Source organism: Terrapene carolina, unplaced genomic scaffold (assembly GCF_002925995.2).
Source record: "Terrapene carolina triunguis isolate 2854851 unplaced genomic scaffold, T_m_triunguis-2.0 Scaffold247, whole genome shotgun sequence".
NCBI classification, from domain to species: Eukaryota; Metazoa; Chordata; order Testudines; family Emydidae; genus Terrapene; species Terrapene triunguis.
Genome location: NW_020664598.1, coordinates 1,608,738 through 1,626,142, shown reverse-complemented (window position 1 = coordinate 1,626,142; position 17,405 = coordinate 1,608,738). Strand labels below are relative to the sequence as shown.

General features: G+C 54.3%; 1 protein-coding gene across 1 annotated transcript in view; it reads left to right on the top strand.

The window, feature by feature from the left end:
• Nucleotides 1-16,807, top strand: part of SGSM3 (small G protein signaling modulator 3) — a 50,612-nt gene extending 33,805 nt beyond the window's left edge. The window contains exons 12-22 of the mRNA XM_026657456.2: nucleotides 3,407-3,534; nucleotides 3,839-3,994; nucleotides 5,250-5,304; nucleotides 5,986-6,035; nucleotides 7,128-7,280; nucleotides 7,515-7,585; nucleotides 8,037-8,085; nucleotides 8,492-8,577; nucleotides 9,337-9,459; nucleotides 11,989-12,049; nucleotides 12,755-16,807. Of these exons, the coding sequence (XP_026513241.1) occupies nucleotides 3,407-3,534; nucleotides 3,839-3,994; nucleotides 5,250-5,304; nucleotides 5,986-6,035; nucleotides 7,128-7,280; nucleotides 7,515-7,585; nucleotides 8,037-8,085; nucleotides 8,492-8,577; nucleotides 9,337-9,459; nucleotides 11,989-12,049; nucleotides 12,755-12,838 (1,016 nt within the window). The 3' untranslated portion in view covers nucleotides 12,839-16,807. The remainder of the gene's footprint in view (nucleotides 1-3,406; nucleotides 3,535-3,838; nucleotides 3,995-5,249; nucleotides 5,305-5,985; nucleotides 6,036-7,127; nucleotides 7,281-7,514; nucleotides 7,586-8,036; nucleotides 8,086-8,491; nucleotides 8,578-9,336; nucleotides 9,460-11,988; nucleotides 12,050-12,754) is intronic.
• The last annotated feature ends 598 nt before the right edge of the window (nucleotides 16,808-17,405 follow it).

Below are 17,405 nucleotides of genomic sequence, written 5' to 3'. Positions count from 1 at the left end.
GGGGGTCTGCTGCTGTCTGAACTTACAAGACAACATGCTGACATGCTCTCAGCCCCCCAAAACACACTGTCTCTCCTCCCACATGCACACAACACACTCCCTGTCACACTCCCCCATTCCCTCCCCCCCCAATTTGAAAAGCACGTTGCAGCCACTTGCACACTGGGATAGCTACCACAATGCACTGTTCTTTGTGGCATTGCAAGAGCTGCTAATGTGGCCATGCCACTGTGCTTGCAGCTGACAGCGTAAACACACGGCAGCGTTTTCCCTGCTGCGGTCTCTGAAGGCTGGTTTAACTCCCAGCGCTCTACATCTGCAAGTGTAGCCAAGCCCCAGGAGTCTTGGGTCAGGCACCCAGAAAAGGAGGAACACACAGTTAGTGAAAAGTTATTGTTTAAGGGTGGGATTCACAAAGGTACTTAGGTCCCAGTTCAAGCTCTACTGTTCCCTTGGTGCCAAAGTTCCTTTCTCTGGGCATGTGCGCTGCTGCCTCCTGCTAGGCGTCCGGACGCATATCTTGTGCCTCAGCCCCAGAGTGATTCACAAACCAGGGGAGATAGGTGTTCAGCCACCTAAGTCGTGTGCAGGGCCCGATCCAGTAGGCATGCTCAGAGGCCACCTACCAGATCAGGTCCCATTCAAAATAAAGGAGGAGCCTGATGATGGTGGTGCCAGTGCCCACCTTATAACTTACAGCACAGTGGCTAGAGCACTCACCTGGGAGGTGGGAGACCCACGTCCAATTCCCCCCCTCTCCGCCAGAGGGGGAGAAAGGATTTGAACAGGCGTCTCCTACTTCTCAGGAGAGCCCTTTAACCACTGAGCTAAGGGACATTCTGATGTGGGCTCGCTCCATCTCTCCTGCGGAAGCTCTTCCAGTTCGGAAAACTAACGAAAGAGTGGCTGGAGCAGGGAGCGTGGCCCCTCAGTCTCCCATCTCCCAGGTGGGTGCCCTGACCACTGGACTAAAGAGCCATTCTCTCTCTCTCTCGCCTACAACTGTTTATGTATTTATGCATCACTACATCCGCAGGGGCAGGGTTTAGCACACACCTTTCTTGTTGGCATCTCCCATTGCCTAGCTTGGGTGGCTTCCCACCGAGTGAGCTGATTTGTGCGGATCACATTCTTCGGTGCCTATCTGTCTCCATTCATGGTATAGGCAGCCCAGGCCCCTGGCTTGGCTTGGTGGGTCGCAATGCTGTTCTTGTAATTTTCCAGCACCTAAAAGGTAGGCGCCGTGACGCTTAGCATCGCAATGCCTACGGCCCTTCGTGGATCCCACCCTAAGTGACTTGCTCAGCATCACATAGGAACTCTGTGGTAGAGGCAAGGAGAGAATCCAGTTCCCCAGAGCAGCATTTAAATTGCCTAAGCACAAGTCTTTTCCTGCAGTTCCCCACCTCATTCACTACCCACCTTTCAACAGCCTCAAAAAATGAGGCAGAGAACCTACAGATAACAGCCTCCTTTCACTACCCAACCCTGATTAATTTCCTGAGCACTGTGTCCATTCTGTGCACTGAATGGAGCAGAGGTCCTGTGGAAATAAGCGTAGTGATCATGAGATTAAAGACTGAATCATGGTGCATATGCACAAGGGGGCCAAATTAAGGTTGCACAGGAAACCTTAATTCTGGCATTTCCTATCTTGAGTGCTTGATTTTGCAAACGTAACTTTCTTTTAATGTAATTTGTTTGTATGTAATTTCCTATGTTTTTTAAAAAAAGCAAACTGAAAAATCAGAAATTTTATCTTGTGAAACCATATCGGTACCCACATGGTTCTTCAGCGGTGTTAGAAACTTTTGATCCACCAGACAGACCTGTCACTTGAGCTAACAGTACCTTATAGCAGTAGTAGGCTGTTATCCTCTGTGTGGGGCAGCACTACAGGTGGATGAGGTGCATATTTTGCCAGTGGGTTTCACAGCTGTTTTCTGACAGCAGAGGAATGTTGAGACTCAGGACTCCTGGATACTATTCCAGGTTCTGAGGTGAGTGTAACCTAGTGGTTACAGACACTTCTGCCCCAGTCACAGTTCCCTTCCCCCCAAGTTCCTAGTACCAGTCCCATCACCCACAAGTCCAGCACCTCTGTCCTTTGCATTCCTGTCAGGCTGCATCCTTCTCCTGGATGCCACCAGGGGGAGCACTGAGAGCACAGGACATACAGGCTCCCTGCGTTTGGTTCCTGTGCTTGGTGCCACGGTGGCCCCCAGCAGCTGGGAGTCCTGCTCAGCCCCGGTATCCCGGTGATAGGAGCATGCTCAGTGCAGAGAGATTCTTTGGAGAATTTAGCTACCAAATTCGAACACGTCTCAGCTGCGCATGTGTGAACTGAGATTTTCAGAGGCCAAATTTGAGAAGATTTTCACGAGGATGGCAAGAGACACATTCCTGGCACCAGGGCAACCCCCAGCCAAATTTCAAATCCCTGCTCCAGAGCAGGGAGGTGCCTCAGCTTCTCAACAAAATGGTGGTCTGGGTTGTTGGTTTTTAACATGGACAAAATGTATTTTCCCATGATCTTGTTCTCGAAATGGCTAAATCAATTTTGCTGAAATTTTCCAAAAAAATTCAACCCTCGGCAGACCCTCGGCATGTGGGAAATTTCAGCCTGATTGAACGGTTAAAGTTTAGCGAAGTTATAACCAACTGAAAACAAGGTTGTGTGACGCTCCCATTATAAGACCCTACTGTAGGCTCTGCTACCTGCGCTGTCTATAATATAGGGCCTTCGGTGGGGTGTGTACATGCCCCACATTAAGGCAGGCAGGGAAATGGTTAATGAGGGCTCATTTAGGGCCTAATCCTGCTCCCTTGGAGTCAGTGGGAGTATTAACAGTGACTTGGATGGGAGCAGGGCCAGACCCTTCATGCAGGGGGATAGAGAGGAGGCAGTGGAAGGGCCCTGAGGGGCAAAGGAAGTGCACACAGTCCCCGTCTTTTCCCTGCCCAGGAAGCGCACAGACAGCCAGGGGGAGCTGAGCAACTGGCCCTCTTCAGATGGGGTCAGACAGCTTACAAGCATCTGTGTCAGCTGAGAGCTGTCTGTTTTCTCCCGGCTCCTACTGGCCTCCCCTTTATTGGCATGGGGAAAAGGAGGCTGAATCCAGCCCCAGTCCTGGTCTCCTGTGTGCTTGGTGTAGAGGTCCTTGGGCCTTAGGGTGACAGGATGCAGTATTTTGTTTCTCTCCGTCCCCTCATATCGCCCCCTTTCCTGTTAGCCATGAGCGGGGCCCAGATGTTCAGTGGGGCCAGAGCAATAGTTACAGTCTTGACCAGAGGGAGCTGTTGTAATTGTCTCTGCTCAGGCTGAGGGAGGGGACAGCCACCTTTTTTCCCAGCATGGGATTGGGGGTTTCCTTTGTCTTCACCCCCGTGTGTTCCACGTTCCCAGGTGAGGATGATTTGGAGGCACTGAAGGCCAAGAACATCAAGCAGACTGAGCTGGTGGCCGACCTTCGTGAGGCGATCCTGCAGGTGGCACGGCATTTCCAGTGCGTGGATCCAAAGAACTGCAGCATTGTGAGTGGGGGCGCACTGCACAAGGCTAAACCTGAGTCCCTCGAGCTGCATGGCCAAGGCTGGGTCCCCCTACCCCTGGAGGAGCTGCCGGATTTCAGGGAGATCCCCCATGGGCAGGATCTCTGTGTCGCACGTTGCCTGTCCCAGGTGGAGGGAAGGGAGCCATGCTTGATCCTGGAGCTAGCAGAGCTAATCTGTCCACCGGGGGAGGGAGCAGAGAGTGGTACTGAACATGGGGGAGCATCCTAGCACATCTAGTCACCTTCTTATTGCTCCTCTGTGCTTCTCTTCCGCACAAACTCAGGACCTGACTCCGGATTACACCATGGAGAGCCACCAGCGGGACCACGAAAACTACGTGGCATGTTCCCAGAACCGCCGGCGCCGAGCCAAGGCACTGCTGGACTTCGAGCGCCATGACGATGACGAGCTGGGCTTCCGCAAGAACGACATCATCACAGTACGAGGGCTGGGGGGGGGGGGGGGGGCAGAATCCCGCGGCGTGATGCACCCTCTCTGCCCCCTTTCAGAGAGGGCATGTTACAGGCACCCACCTCGAGCCACCACGTGGGGCGAGTGTTTCATCCTCCTTAGAGCCTTCTCCCTGGGGAGTCAGGCTGGGGTGTCCCTCCCAGAGCCCTGTGCTGGGTTGCTGGTTATACAGTCTGTGGCTGGGGGTTCTGGCTGATCCAGGCAGGACACACAATTCCATTGGGAACGCTTGCCGCCTCCTGCTGGAACTGGTTAGTGGGTCACCCTGGCTGTCAGCCCCCACTCCCCCAGAGCGAAAGGCAGATAAGATTTGAACTCCGATCAGAGTTAGCTCAGTGCTCTGTGCCACCAGGTCACTGGGCCAGCCCAGCCATCATCTAAGGGCACCCAATAGCATGGAAACCTTGGCACCACCTCCTTACACCCCAGGGTGGGCGAGGGAGGGAGGAAAGGGAAACCCGCTGCCCATCAAAGCGCAAGAAGCTGCTGCTCTGAATAGCTGTCCGATGTGGGGTGTGTTGTGTTGGCAGCATTGTCCTGCGCCCGCATGGTGAGTAGAACCAGCCTTTCACCCCCATGTATTGTGGGGCCAACAGAACCACCACTGGAGAAGAAAAAGGGAGGAGGGTGTTGGCACAATGGCTGATCATCATTTAACTCCTCTTCTCCCACCCTCAGGAACTCCTGCCTCTTGCCCAGGGTGCCTGGGTAACCCATGCTAACCCAGAGCGGCCCTTTAGCCCCATCTAGTGGCTGAACGCATAAAGAGACTGCTACAGCCGCTGAGCTAGTGGACTTGGTCCTGTAGCTCAGATGGGAGAGGCTTATGCTTTTAGATTCAGGGTCCCAGGTTCAGTCCCCACAAAGAACCCGGCTACGGGTGTTGTTACTCCTGTCTCTGGTGTCTGGGCAGCACCCACCTGTAATGAAAGTTGGTTGGTGACTTGAATTTCAGTCAGTCAGTCCCCTCCGTCGACCTCTGATGGTTGAGAAGAAAGTGATTCCTTACCCCACATGCACACACTCACTCTCTCTGAAGTGACACTGTTTCCATGGCAATGCATCCCATCTCCCAGCTGTCCTGGGTGGGATGTGTGGAGAGGGAAAGCCTGACGCTGCACTGGTGCCAGCCCCATTTTGCCTCCTTGCTCCCATTCCATGGCCCCTGTGAGTCAGGGTTTGTCTCTCTCTCAAATTGCCATCTCTCCTCTTCGTTCTTTCAGATCATATCCCAAAAGGACGAGCACTGTTGGGTGGGGGAGCTGAATGGACTGAGAGGTGAGAACAGACAAGGCTGGTGGGTGAGGGGGGGGCTAAGGGAAAGGTGGGGGGAGGGGCTCCAGAGACGGGGGGGGGGGGAGTGGAATTGCTAATGTTCCACAGATGCTGCTGCTCTCAGCGATGGCTCTGGCATCTCTGCCCTCCCTGTCTCGGGGAGCCGTGTGGGTTTGCTTTTCATTTGAGTTCCTGCCCTTATAGCCAAAGGCTCTGCTGAGCCCCATTGGGGAGCTGCCTGGGAATGCACATCGCATCCCTGCCTGGGAATGCACATTGCAGGAGAGAGGGGTGTGGAGGTGGAGTGGGGGCGCAGCTCCTTGCTAGGCAAGCTCATTATTCCCAGCAGATGCAGCAACTGAGGTGTACTTTCACAGTCAGGGTGAGGATGGGTAGGGGGCTGCTCTGAAGCATGGGAGCTGATGCTGTCTGTGGTGCTTGTAGGGAGAATGCCCTTCAATGACATCACGCTTGCAGCTGTTTGGATTTCCTGATACACACTGAGAGGCTCCAGTGCTGCTTGTTTTCTTCTCCAGGCTGGGCCCACAGGCCCCTCCAGGGCACACAGGAACCCACCTCTTTTCTCCTCCCTCCCCCAGGACCTGCAGCCAGTCTGGGTTTTCATTCATGTCCATGTGAGGGTTTCCCAATGTCTCAGGCTCACCCTTTGTCTCCTCTTTGTAGGTTGGTTTCCTGCAAAATTTGTGGAGGTCTTGGATGAACGGAGCAAAGAGGTAAAAATTCCTGTATTTTCTAAGTCACCTTGCAAACCCCACTGTCCTTCTTACCAAAACCCATGCGTGTCTTCCCTGCTGCCATCACTCCTTCTGGCTTTCCGTGTTTATATGCCACTTTTCCTCTGCCCCGCTGGCAGGACGTAGCGTAATAGTGTGGTCAGATGGTGGTAGTTTCCTTGGGCATTTGCCAAATGTTTACCCACAGGATGGTCGGAGATGGAGATCCACAGGGTGGGATGGGAGGGAGTCTTGTGCAGTGACTAAGGTCCCTACAACCACAGTCTGGCTCAAGGAGAGCCCAGAGGTGACATCCTGCAAATGTTGCAAAATATGAATCTTTCTGTAGCCCCTCCCACCCCAGAATCTGTGTTTAACAGCTGTGAATGAATGACTGACACACTCACACGCTCTCTCTCTCCCTCCCTCCCTCTCTGTCTCTCTCTCTCTCTCTCTGATGGCCGTGTGAGATAGGGAAGTCTCTTATCCTTCCCCATTACAGATAGGAGTCGGAGGTACAGAATGATGAATTGATTTGCCAAAGGTCACACAGGCAGTCTGTGCAGAGCCAGAAATAAGTCCCACATCTTCTGACCCAGAGTCTTGGGTGTTAACCTCAAGAGCATCCTTTCAGGGGCCCTGCAGATGCCTGGCTTCCCACAGTTTAAAGTCCCTGCCCGGAGAGAGGTGTATGGGCTGCATTGGGCGCCGAGTGTGGCCGGGGAAGGAATTAGCTCTGTGAATGAGAGAGCCCTCGGCTGTAGTCAGTGAGAGCATGCGGAGGGGGGCCTGCCAAGAGCTAAGTCTTGATGGAACCAGCCTCGCTTCCCACAGACCTGCTAGTCCGGACATCGGTACAACCCAGCAAAGCAAGTTCTGCGCTCAGGCACCAGCTTCCAGTCCCTGGGGCTGTCGGCTCTGAGTGGGGTAGGGGAGCGTCTAGAGTGGGTGACGAAAGGAGATAGAGGAGTCTGGGTGGGAAGGCCTGTCTGGAGAAGAGGTATGGCTCTGTGTCCCCACCCCACAGCTCTCTGCTCTGGGGGGCTGTCTCCCTCTCTAAGAGGCTAAGAGCTAACTCCTTTCATTCCTCAGTACTCCATTGCTGGCGACGACTCGGTCACAGAGGGGGTGACAGACTTGGTCCGAGGGACGCTCTGTCCAGCACTGAAGTCTATATTTGAGCATGGGTTAAAGAAGCCGTCCCTGCTGGGGGGGCCCTGCCACCCCTGGCTGTTTATCGAAGAGGTGAGAATGGCACTCGGGGACAGGGGAACAACGGGGAGGGGATGTAGGGATAGTGGGGCTATGGTCCAGCAGGACTACAGGAACACAGCCTTCTCTCGGCTTTCTTCCCTGCTGGGCACCTTGGGGTCTGTCCCGCCTCTGCTGCGGGTGGGGTGCTGCTGCTGGAGGTTCTGTATGTGAGGGCAGGGGTGCTATCAACGGCCTGTAGCTCTGACTACATCCTCTTTCCCTCAGGCCGCTGGACGGGAGGTGGAACGAGACTTCGACTCGGTGTACTCCCGCCTCGTGCTCTGTAAGACTTACAGGTGAGGCTGCTCTAGTCATACTGACAGTCTCGCATCCTCCTGCCCCAAGTCCTCCTTGTCAAAGCTGCGCTCCTCTCTCCCGCCGGGAAAGGTCGTTCTTTCCTTCTGGGCCATGACATGTTCCCTCTTCCGAATGGGCAGGGCCCTGCACTGCCCTGCCTGGGACTGCTAGTGGAGCCATGCTGACCTGGACTGCACATGGGACTGACAGGTGGTTCTTGTCTCTAAAAACCCCCACTTCCTGTGTGGTATGGCTGTGGCTGTATCTCAGCCCGTAGCAGTAGCCATCATCAGGATCCCCGCCCCAGTCTCCTGGTGGTAGTAGCTGAGCTGTGTGTTTCTCCGAGTAGCGTGGCTCCCATCTCTGGGGTGCGCTCGAGCTGGACAGTGTCTTGCCTGAATCGGCAGATGGCTCTGTGGGGTAAACTGGGTCTCTGCTTTGGTTTTATAGGCTGGATGAAGATGGAAAAGTTCTGACTCCAGAGGAGCTGCTTTACCGGGTGAGTACCTTGCCCTGCCCGCACAGGGGCTAGATTAGGGTTGCCAGTTTTGGTTGGATGTATTCTTGGAGATTTCATCACATGACCTAATCTTGAATTCCTGGAGTCTCCAGGCCAAATCTGCCAGACCCACCTCTGTACCTTCCCCTGGTCTGTGCAGCCCCTTCAACTGCTCTCAGCCTCTCCCAGCAAGAGCCCAGAGCTACTCCCAGCAGGTGGCGCTGTAGGGAAGGCTGCAGGAGCTGTGGTCCTGGTGACTCCTACAGGGAGTGGTAAAGAGAGCTCTGTGATGGCGCTGAGCAAAGGGGAACTGCAGGGAAAGGGTGCACTAGGCTGTGTAGCTGTAGCGACTCTCCATGTGGGAGCCCCCCGTGGAACGTAGTAACCGCCTCCTCCCGCCCGGCAGGCAGTGCAGTCCGTGAACATGACGCATGACGCTGCACATGCTCAGATGGACGTGAAGCTTCGCTCCCTCATCTGCGTTGGACTCAAGTGAGTCATTCAGCCTGTTTCCTTGAGCGTTGCTTCGATGATGAGCTCGGGGCGGGCTGGGAGATGGGAGTGAGGAGGAGACGGGACGTGAGGTGAGGGGCTGGGGCCAGGTTGGGGTGGGCGGAGGGATCTGGGGAGGCAGCCAGGGGGCTGCGGGGTGCTTGGAGCCAGCTGGGTCAAGCTGGGAAGCAGTAGTTATTTTAGTCTCCTCCCCCCACACAGCTTGAGTCACCGAGCTCTGTCCTCCCCTAGGTGGCCACTAGGGATATAAATATTGGTTAAAAAGGTTAACCAGTTAAACGATTAAAATGATATTGTTTAATCGGTTAACTGTTAACCGATGCCGCTCCGGCAGAGGGGTGGCAGGGGCTGGGGGCCCGGTGTTGCCAGGGCTGCTCCAGCCCACCCAGCACGGCCCGGGGCAGTGTCCCACCGGCACAGCGCGGCCGGGGCCAGCCGCGGGGGTTAACGGTTAAGTTCCGGTTAACAGTAACCCTAATGCTTACAGGTTAACCGTTTAACCTTTTACATCCCTAGTGGCCACCACCAGAAGCCAGTGCCTTATTTTCAGGTACACTCGACCCAGACTCTCCCCTGAGGGAGCAATTCCCTGGTGTCCTCCCTGTTGCTGTAGAGGAAGAGACTGATGGGTTGTGGTCAGGGGCTGGATGGAAATCAGTGTCCCCCAGAGGGAGAGGCCACCCAGCCCTCTGATAACGGCCCTGGTTCCTAGTGACTCTTCCCCCTCCCTTCGTGCAGTGAGCAGGTCCTGCACCTGTGGCTGGAGGTGCTGTGCTCGAGCCTGCAGACAGTGGAGAAATGGTTCCATCCCTGGTCCTTCCTGCGCAGTCCTGGCTGGGTGCAGATCAAGTGTGAGCTCAGGTGAGTACGGCCCCCCCGTGCTCAGCCACGTGCTGCAGCGCCCTCCTGGCCTTTGCAGACCCCTCGCTATTGAGCATTCGGCTGGTTGTCGTGCTGCAGCGGACTGGTGGGCTGCCGTTTGTGTAACCTGCCACAATAACCATTCGTGTCACACCCACCTCCTCACACAGCTCTGCCAGCAGAGCTGCACCCCACTCGTGGGGATTTCCTCCCAGACGCCCCAGAGCAGCAGCTGCTGTTTACGCTGTGTTTGGCGTGAATGGGACTCGCTCTCACTTTCTGATCAAGAGCAGGGCCTGGTGAGGGTATGTGCGGGGAGCAGCATCTACACACAGGGCTGCTGCTCTCAGGCCTCTAGCTGCTTTGCACTGAGCCTGCTGTAATGGAGCAACCCCCAAAGCCCCTCCCTGCTCCAAGGACCCATGCTCCCCAGAGTCTAGCACAGGGCTGGGCAAACTACGGCCCGCCGGCCATATCTGGCCCGTCAGACCATTTAATCCGGCCCTCAGCTCCCGCCGGAGAGCGGGGTCGGGGGCTTGCCCCACTCCACGCAGCTCCCAGGAAGCAGCTGGCATGACCCCCCACCGGCTCCTACGTAGTACATGGAGGCGTGGCCAGGCAGCTCTGCGCGCTGCCCCGTCTGCAGGCGCTGCCCCGTCTGCAGGCGCTGCCCCGCAGCTCCCATTGGCCACAGTTCCCGGCCAATGGGAGCTGCAGGGGTGGCGCCTGCAGATGGGGCAGCGCGCAGAGCCGCCAGGCCGCACCTCAGAGCTGGAGGGGGGGACATGCTTCCGGGAGCTGCTTGCGGTAAGTGCCGCATGGAGATGGCAAGATGGTGGGGGAACTTGGCTTCAGTCTAGTGGCAGAGCTGAAGCAAACTGAATAGCTTCTCTCTTTCCCCATCCACACCTGCCCTGCAGGGGGAGCAGCAGGTGGGCTTGGGCTTCCCCACCCGCAGCACTCCTGTCCCCTCCAACACTGCCCGGAAGGAGGGGAAATGAACCAGTTCCTGGGAGCTCTGCTGCTGGCTCAGGGACCAGCTCCAGGCCAAGCCTGTGTCAGGGACAGAACTTCCATCACTGCCTCTGCCACTGCTGCCACCTCCCATCTTCCTGCTGGAAATGGCTTTTGCCCTTTCACTAGCCTGTTATTTCCATCCCCCTTCACCCAGGCTGGAGTGCAACAGGTTCCCATCCTAGGAGCTGGCAGCTGGCCTGGAGCAGCTGTGGTGTTACCATGGCTGCAGCTCAGGGTCCCACATTCTCCTTGGGAAGTTCTTGAAGCAGGGGGAGTGAATTCCCTTGTAGAGGCAGCAGTTGTCTGCATGTAGCTGCTTCTTTGCTCCTGATTCCACCCCCCTGCACCTCACCCTGCTCACCGTCAGGACGTGAGAGCAAGTTCCATTGTAAACTCCAACCGTGCAACAAAACTGCCCGACCGATGGGACACTGTATGGAGAGAACTTTCCAGCCCTGACTGGGGCTCAGCTGGTCAAGTGCCGAGAGGCCATGTGTGAACGAGGAGAGTCACCACTGGGTGAGGCTGAGCCTGCCGGGGCATGGGTGGGATGCACTGTGGGGAGCTGAAGCCCAGGATCGAATGGAGGGAGTTCTCTGTTGCCCTGTAACGAAGGATTTGCCATGAACACCTTTACCGGCCCCCTGGGTTTGGTACGGACTGGGCGGGGAGGGGGCAAAGCGAGCTCAGGGAGGGGGCCCTGAGGATCTGTCGAGGAATGAGTGAGCACCTGCAAAACTCTAGTCCCAGCGCTGCCAGGCCTTGGCCAGCTCACTGGCGCTCAGTTTCTCCATCAGGACTGGGGGATGGGGGAGAAGGCACAGTGCTCTCCATACGCCCCTCGCTGGGCAAACATTAGCTGACTGCCGAAGGGTTTGAGGATCAGCTCCCATGCTTCTGTTTGACACTGGGGTGAGCTCAGCTGCCTCTGTTTCTCTCAAGGTGTGTGTGTGTGTGTGTGTGTGTGTGTGTGTATGTATGTATGTATGTATGTATACACAGCCCAGCCCTGGGGGGTGAGGGCAGGGCCAAATGAAGGTATTCTAGTGCCTGAGGGTTCCCCCCTGCTCTGGGCCCACTCACCATCTAGAGTGGCAATGGTGAGCGGGGGTCCCCACTTCCTGTCCCAGAAAGGTGGGGGGAAGTAGTCGTAGAAGCCCACAGTGTATATTGGGTTGGTCTGGGCCTGCTACACCCTCCTCCTCCTCCTGTCACATGTAGTCCTCTGCTGGGTGGTGGGGGCAGGGCCCCAGAGCAGTTGATGTTGTTGTTAACTTCCCATTGAGATGCATGGGGCAGTTCACACCTCTCTGAACTGTTGTTTCAGGCTGCCTGCAGACTCAGGCAGACATCTCTGCATCAGTTGCAATTAGGTCGTGTTTTCAAGCTTTTTTCCACAGCCTGAGGGCTAGAAATGTGTGTCTTGTTTTCTAATAAAAGCTGCAAGTCTGCTACAGTCACATGGCAGGGATGGTTTTGTAAGGGCATAACCATTGCCGCCTTGTATTGCAGGGTCCTCTCCAGATTTGCATTCAGTCTCTCTCAGGACTGGGAACTTCCTATTAAGAGAGAGGTGAGTGGGCCTGGACCCCCCCCCCCCTTGCCCCAAGAGTAGCCTGCCCTCCCCATTTCCTGGCACGTTGAACAGCCCCCATGCTGCAGACAGCACTTTATTCAAGAGGCCTTGATGCAAATTGACATTGAACTTGATGCCTGGTCGTCTCCCTGCCCTGTGAGCCAAGGAACAGTCCCTTCCCGGTGGAGCAGCCTCCGCCTGGGTCTGAGTCTGGCAGAACCAGGGCGAGGCCCCTCAACTGCAGTGTGGTGGGTTGCCAATCTCCTGAGAATCACCAAATTGAAAAGAGGATCAACTTCTGCCCTCCTGGTGGGGTTAGTGGGGGTGGAGCACACTGCAGGCTCTTCCCACACCAGTTCTTATTCATACCCCAAGGGGCGTGGCTTTTCTGCTTGCTTCCTCCTCTCTTGGCTAGGAGAGTGAGCACTCGACCCCTGGAGAACAAGGTTCTGACTCATTCAGCTGCAACAGCAGCAAAGGGCCAGGGGCAGGTGGTCTCCCTGAGCACCGGTTACCTGTTCCCTCCATACCCCAACCAGACTGCAGGGTTGAGACGCTGGACCTGGTAGGAGAGAGAGCAAGTGGTGGGGGGCAGCAGCTGCCTACAGAAGTCACTTCCCTTCTCCCCCACCTGCACTGGTAGAGTCCGATGGCACCTGCATATGGCTGCTTAGTGACTCTTGGCCCTTTCCTGTCCTGCAGGAGAAGGAGAAGAAGCCGCTGAAGGAAGGCGTGCAGGACATGCTGGTGAAGCACCATCTCTTCAGCTGGGACATAGATGGCTGACCCCGCCCACTGAGGACCTTCTAGACTGCCACACTCAACACACACTCTCCTCCCTCCCCCACCCGTGGCTGCTCTCAGCCCAGCTGAAGCGACAGCCTCTCCAGCTCGGCTGGGCACTGCACCCCAGGCACTGGGTGGCTGGAGGGCTGTGTGTGGTCTTGCAGGCAGAAATCCTTCCCCCAGCCTGTGCAGCATACCCTGCACCAGCTGCCCAGCTCTCAGTCCCATGTGTTCCCTTGCCCCCAGCTGTAAGCCCTGCTCGGGGTGGGGGGGAACTCCACCGGCCAGATCTCTAGCTTCCCTTTTGGCCCACCCCGCTGCTCCTCTGGCAGAGGGTTCTTAATCTGCCTCATGGCCCCTCTCCCTACTATCCTAGGGGTAGTGAGCAGATCTGTGTGTCTGTGCAATGTTTCCAAGTGCCGCTGGAGCCCAGAATGTGAGGGCAGCAGGTGAAGAGGCAGCTCCCCCTGGCTGCTTGATAACTGCAGAGTCCATTGAGGGGGAAGGCTGAGGAATGCACAGAACCACCTGAACTTCCCTGTCTCTTGTGCTTTGGGAGCCTCCCTTGGTGAAAGATTTTTTGTCTTATTGCTCTAGCAGTGTAAGGGACGGATGGGGGTGCTGACAAGATGTGCCTAAGGGAGCAGCCAGTTACCAACTAGAACTGCCTTAGGGGATGGGGCTTTTTCTCAAAAGTGGGGAGGCGAGCCCCAGTTCTCCCCTAGCCAGAGGGAGTATCATGCTGTCGTTTTAGCCTCTAGCTGTGTTATTTTAAATTAACCAAAAAGATGTAAATGATCTCTAGACATATCTGTATATTTTGGCATCATCTTAGCTCAGGAAGTGGGTTCAGGCCTGAGCTGGCTCAGGGAGACTAACTCAGCCCCTGCCCTGTGGGAAGAGGCTGAGGACTATAAGCTAGGAGTGGACCAACACTACTGCTGTAGGGTAGCTCTGTTCCATGGCGTCTGTGACTTTATCAATGAAAGCACTTGTTTGTGAGCACAAACTACTCATGAAATAACACTAGATTCTTACTTTCCTTTAGTCTTTGGGGTTGTAAATAAAGTGCATCTTGGGAGAGCTTTGGTGGTTTTCTCCAGCAGGGATGGGGGTGGCGGATGAGCCTTCCTTTGCTTTGCTGTTGCAGGTCTCTGTGGGGTTTAAGATGGACGCCTGCTCTCTGAGCTCCTGGAGGGAAAGTGGAATCCTTTACAGGAGCAGAGAATTTGTCTCTATCTCACTCAGTGACCCTGAAATCACCTCCTCTCTTTTGTCCCTGTTTCCAACTGAAATGGGTCTTAATCCTTTACGGCTTGGTTTGGAATTTAGCAAATGGGAGAAGGCTGCAGTGTGCAGTGGGATTTATAGGCGCACAGAATTGCATCCCCACCCCTGCAGGGAAGGGTGCCCCTCGGTATTGCAGAATTGAATATTCAACTGTGGCTACGGCATTAGCACCAATTCTACAGCGCAACAATAGGGCCAGGAAAGACTAGGTCAAGCCTGGCTTGCTGACTAAAGCAGGTATCAGAACCAGCAGCACACTGCACCAGAACTAGTGAGAGCATGGTGGGATAGAATATTCAGGACACTTCTAATGGTGACATTTGTCAACAACAGCGTTTTAAACTGTACAAATAAAAATCACATCCCCTGGGACTTCAGTGTGAAAAGACACAGCAGGAAAAGCTGTTCTGCACTTTTTCGTCTGTCATGCAGTTTAAAAAAAAATAAAGGTTCTTGGCAAGGCAACCATGTGCCTCAGCGTAGGGGAGTGGGGAAGAGAGGCTGTCTCAAATCAGAGTTCAGGGCTGAACACAGTTAAGAGGTAGGGTGCCCTTTATACTTCCAGGAGGGAACCAAAGAAAACAGGAGAGCCTTGCTTGACAGCTCTTTAGGAATTGTGCACTCCTGTGTCCTAAACCCAACCGATGGAAACCTTGAGAAGGTTGGAGACAAATCGGAGCAGGTACGGATGAGCACAAGGCATGCCAGCCTGTTTCTATAACAGGAATGGATCCATTTGCAGGACACTTGCTCCTTGGGGATGCTCCACTGTAGGATGTGCACACACCATATACTCTTGACCAGAGACTGTAAACAACAGTGTTGCAGTGCCACACCTGGAGCTCCAGGTGAGGGCATACAGGGGGGTGTAGACCCACTGCTGCTCCAGTTCCTTCTCAACTATGAAACCTGGCAGACTCTGCACCTGAGGGGAAGAAGAGCAGGAGGCAGAACACCCTGATGCATAAAACATCTTGAAGAACTCACATTACTGTACAGCTAGGTAGCCTCCCTCTGACCTGAGGGATGCTCCAGTGTAGGAGATGCCTAAGCAGTAGGTCAACACGGAGGTGAGTAGTGAATTGAAGACAGGTTGGAGGACTGTCACCCAAGGTCATGTCAGCTATGGATGCAGGTCTGATGGCGTAATGTTTGACAAATGTGTGAATCAAGGAGCAGGTCGCAGCCCTGCAGGTTTCTGAGATGATGTCCTTAAAGAGGGTGATAGCAGTGGACTGAGCCTTCGCTTGCTGAGGGGGATATTTCACAGCAGATCAAGATACAATCAAACCCTCTTGGACAGGCCTAGGGGAAATCAGCTGCCCCCTCATCCTTTTCGCCAAGGATCCAAAGCGTCTTAATGCTGGCAGGGTAGATGGCAAGAACCCTACGTACATCTAATGTTTGGAGACTAGCTTCCTCCCTCAAGGTAGGGGCTTAGCCATTTACTGGTAAGTGCTGACATGGGTAGTGGCCTTCCCTTAGTTCCAGGATGTTGATTTGGAGTGAACTCTCTTGTGTGAGGACCATTTTCCCTGTGCTGTAGCACTCCACCCAAAAGAGGCATCCAGTGTGAAGATTTTTTGAGAATGGGATTTCCACACCAACCTTCAGAGGATCTTTCCACCTAAGCGAGGCTAGTACTCAGGGAGGCACAGTGATTTGTTTGGGGCATACATAATCCTTCGCAAGGCCTGACCATCTGAGATGCAGCCTTGCATCTGGCATAATGAATGTGGAGGCCGACATGGCCTAGGAGTTGGCTGGGGGCTGTCTGAGTGGTTTCTGTGGCTTTCGGTGCCCTGGAGGTGGTCATCTTGGTCTTAGATGCATATGCTAGAGGTGTCAAATAGTAGCAAGCAAGGTGCCTCTTGGTGCTGCTTGTTTGAAGACTTCTCTGAGTAGGTGGTGTTAGGCCATACCAGAGTCTCTGGCAGAAGAAAGTGGCTTTCTTCTTTAGAGGCCTTCAGCTCTGAAACTCAGTCTGGAGGGCACTGGTATGGCCTGAGAGGTTGAGGCTAATGTTAAGGGGCATGTTCCTCGAGGAGGAGCTTCAGTCTAGCCTCTCTATCCTTGTTAGACCTGCCGTTAAACCCCCGGCAGACTTTGCACTTGGATGGGACATGAGATTTTCTGAGGGACCACAGACAGCTTCTAGGTCCTATCACTATAAGGAAAAGACTCTGGCAGGGCTGGAACCTTGGAGTCTTAAGCATAATCTGGGTAAGTGTCATAGACCACAAAGGCTGAAGGGGCAAGAATTTCAGAGTGCCCCTCCCCCCCAAGTTGTGCAACAACTAAGGGGAAAAAAACCAAAACTAATAGGCTAGGAAGCAGCTGTCAATGCAGTTGCTCCAGCTTGAGCTGCAGGCAGTTAAGAAGTGGAGTGGTGAGGGGTCTATATCTCCCTACGTCCTTTCATCTGGGAGCACAAGACCCTGCACTTCACAGGCACTCACCGTTATTTACAATCTCGGGTCAAGAGTGCAGGGTGCATACATGTCCTACAGCCGAGCCCCCATAAGGGCACATACTAAATAACTGGATCTCCAACTCCCATCCAAAGAGGGCAGCACCCTCCCCTCTACATTGGTAAAATGTCTTCCCCTTGGTTCAGTCGTGGAGAAATGGAGGTGGGTTAAAATCTGTCCTGACTGTCTGGACAGAGAGAAACTTGCTGTTTGTGGGCATGCGGTTAGTCCCCCCCTCCATGTATGGAAATGTCCCTATAGTGCCACTCACCAAGAACAAAATGCTACAGCATTTAAAAGCAAGACAGAGCATGCTGGCAAGGGGAAGCTGCTGTAGGTGCAAATAATGCACCAGGAGACTTAGGATTCCTCCTCTTCTCACTTCCCATACCTCCATTTCAAAGACAAAAGGTGAAGGGCTCTCAGCCTGCCAGGGTAGGGATGTCCCTGTATCAATGCCTACAAGACAGACCTTTTGATCATGTTTTTTCTTTATTTTTTAATAAAATGGTTTTTTTCCAAGTATTTATAACTGAAAAAATAATTCAATGGAAGGATCCATTCTCTCACCCCTTAACTCTTCACTCTTGTCCTTTTCCAGTTGAGTGTTCATGCTGGAGCCTATTGCCTCAGACTGTGCTGATCACCCCTTGCTGGTGCTGCATAGTGGAAGGGAGAGTGCATGCTACTCAAATACACATTACCAGCAAGTAGTGGTTACAGCAAAAAGCTTCAGGGTTACATTCAAGGTAGAGGCAGAACATCAGGCTTTTGTTTTTCCCTGTGAGACGCAACAGGGTCTCCCA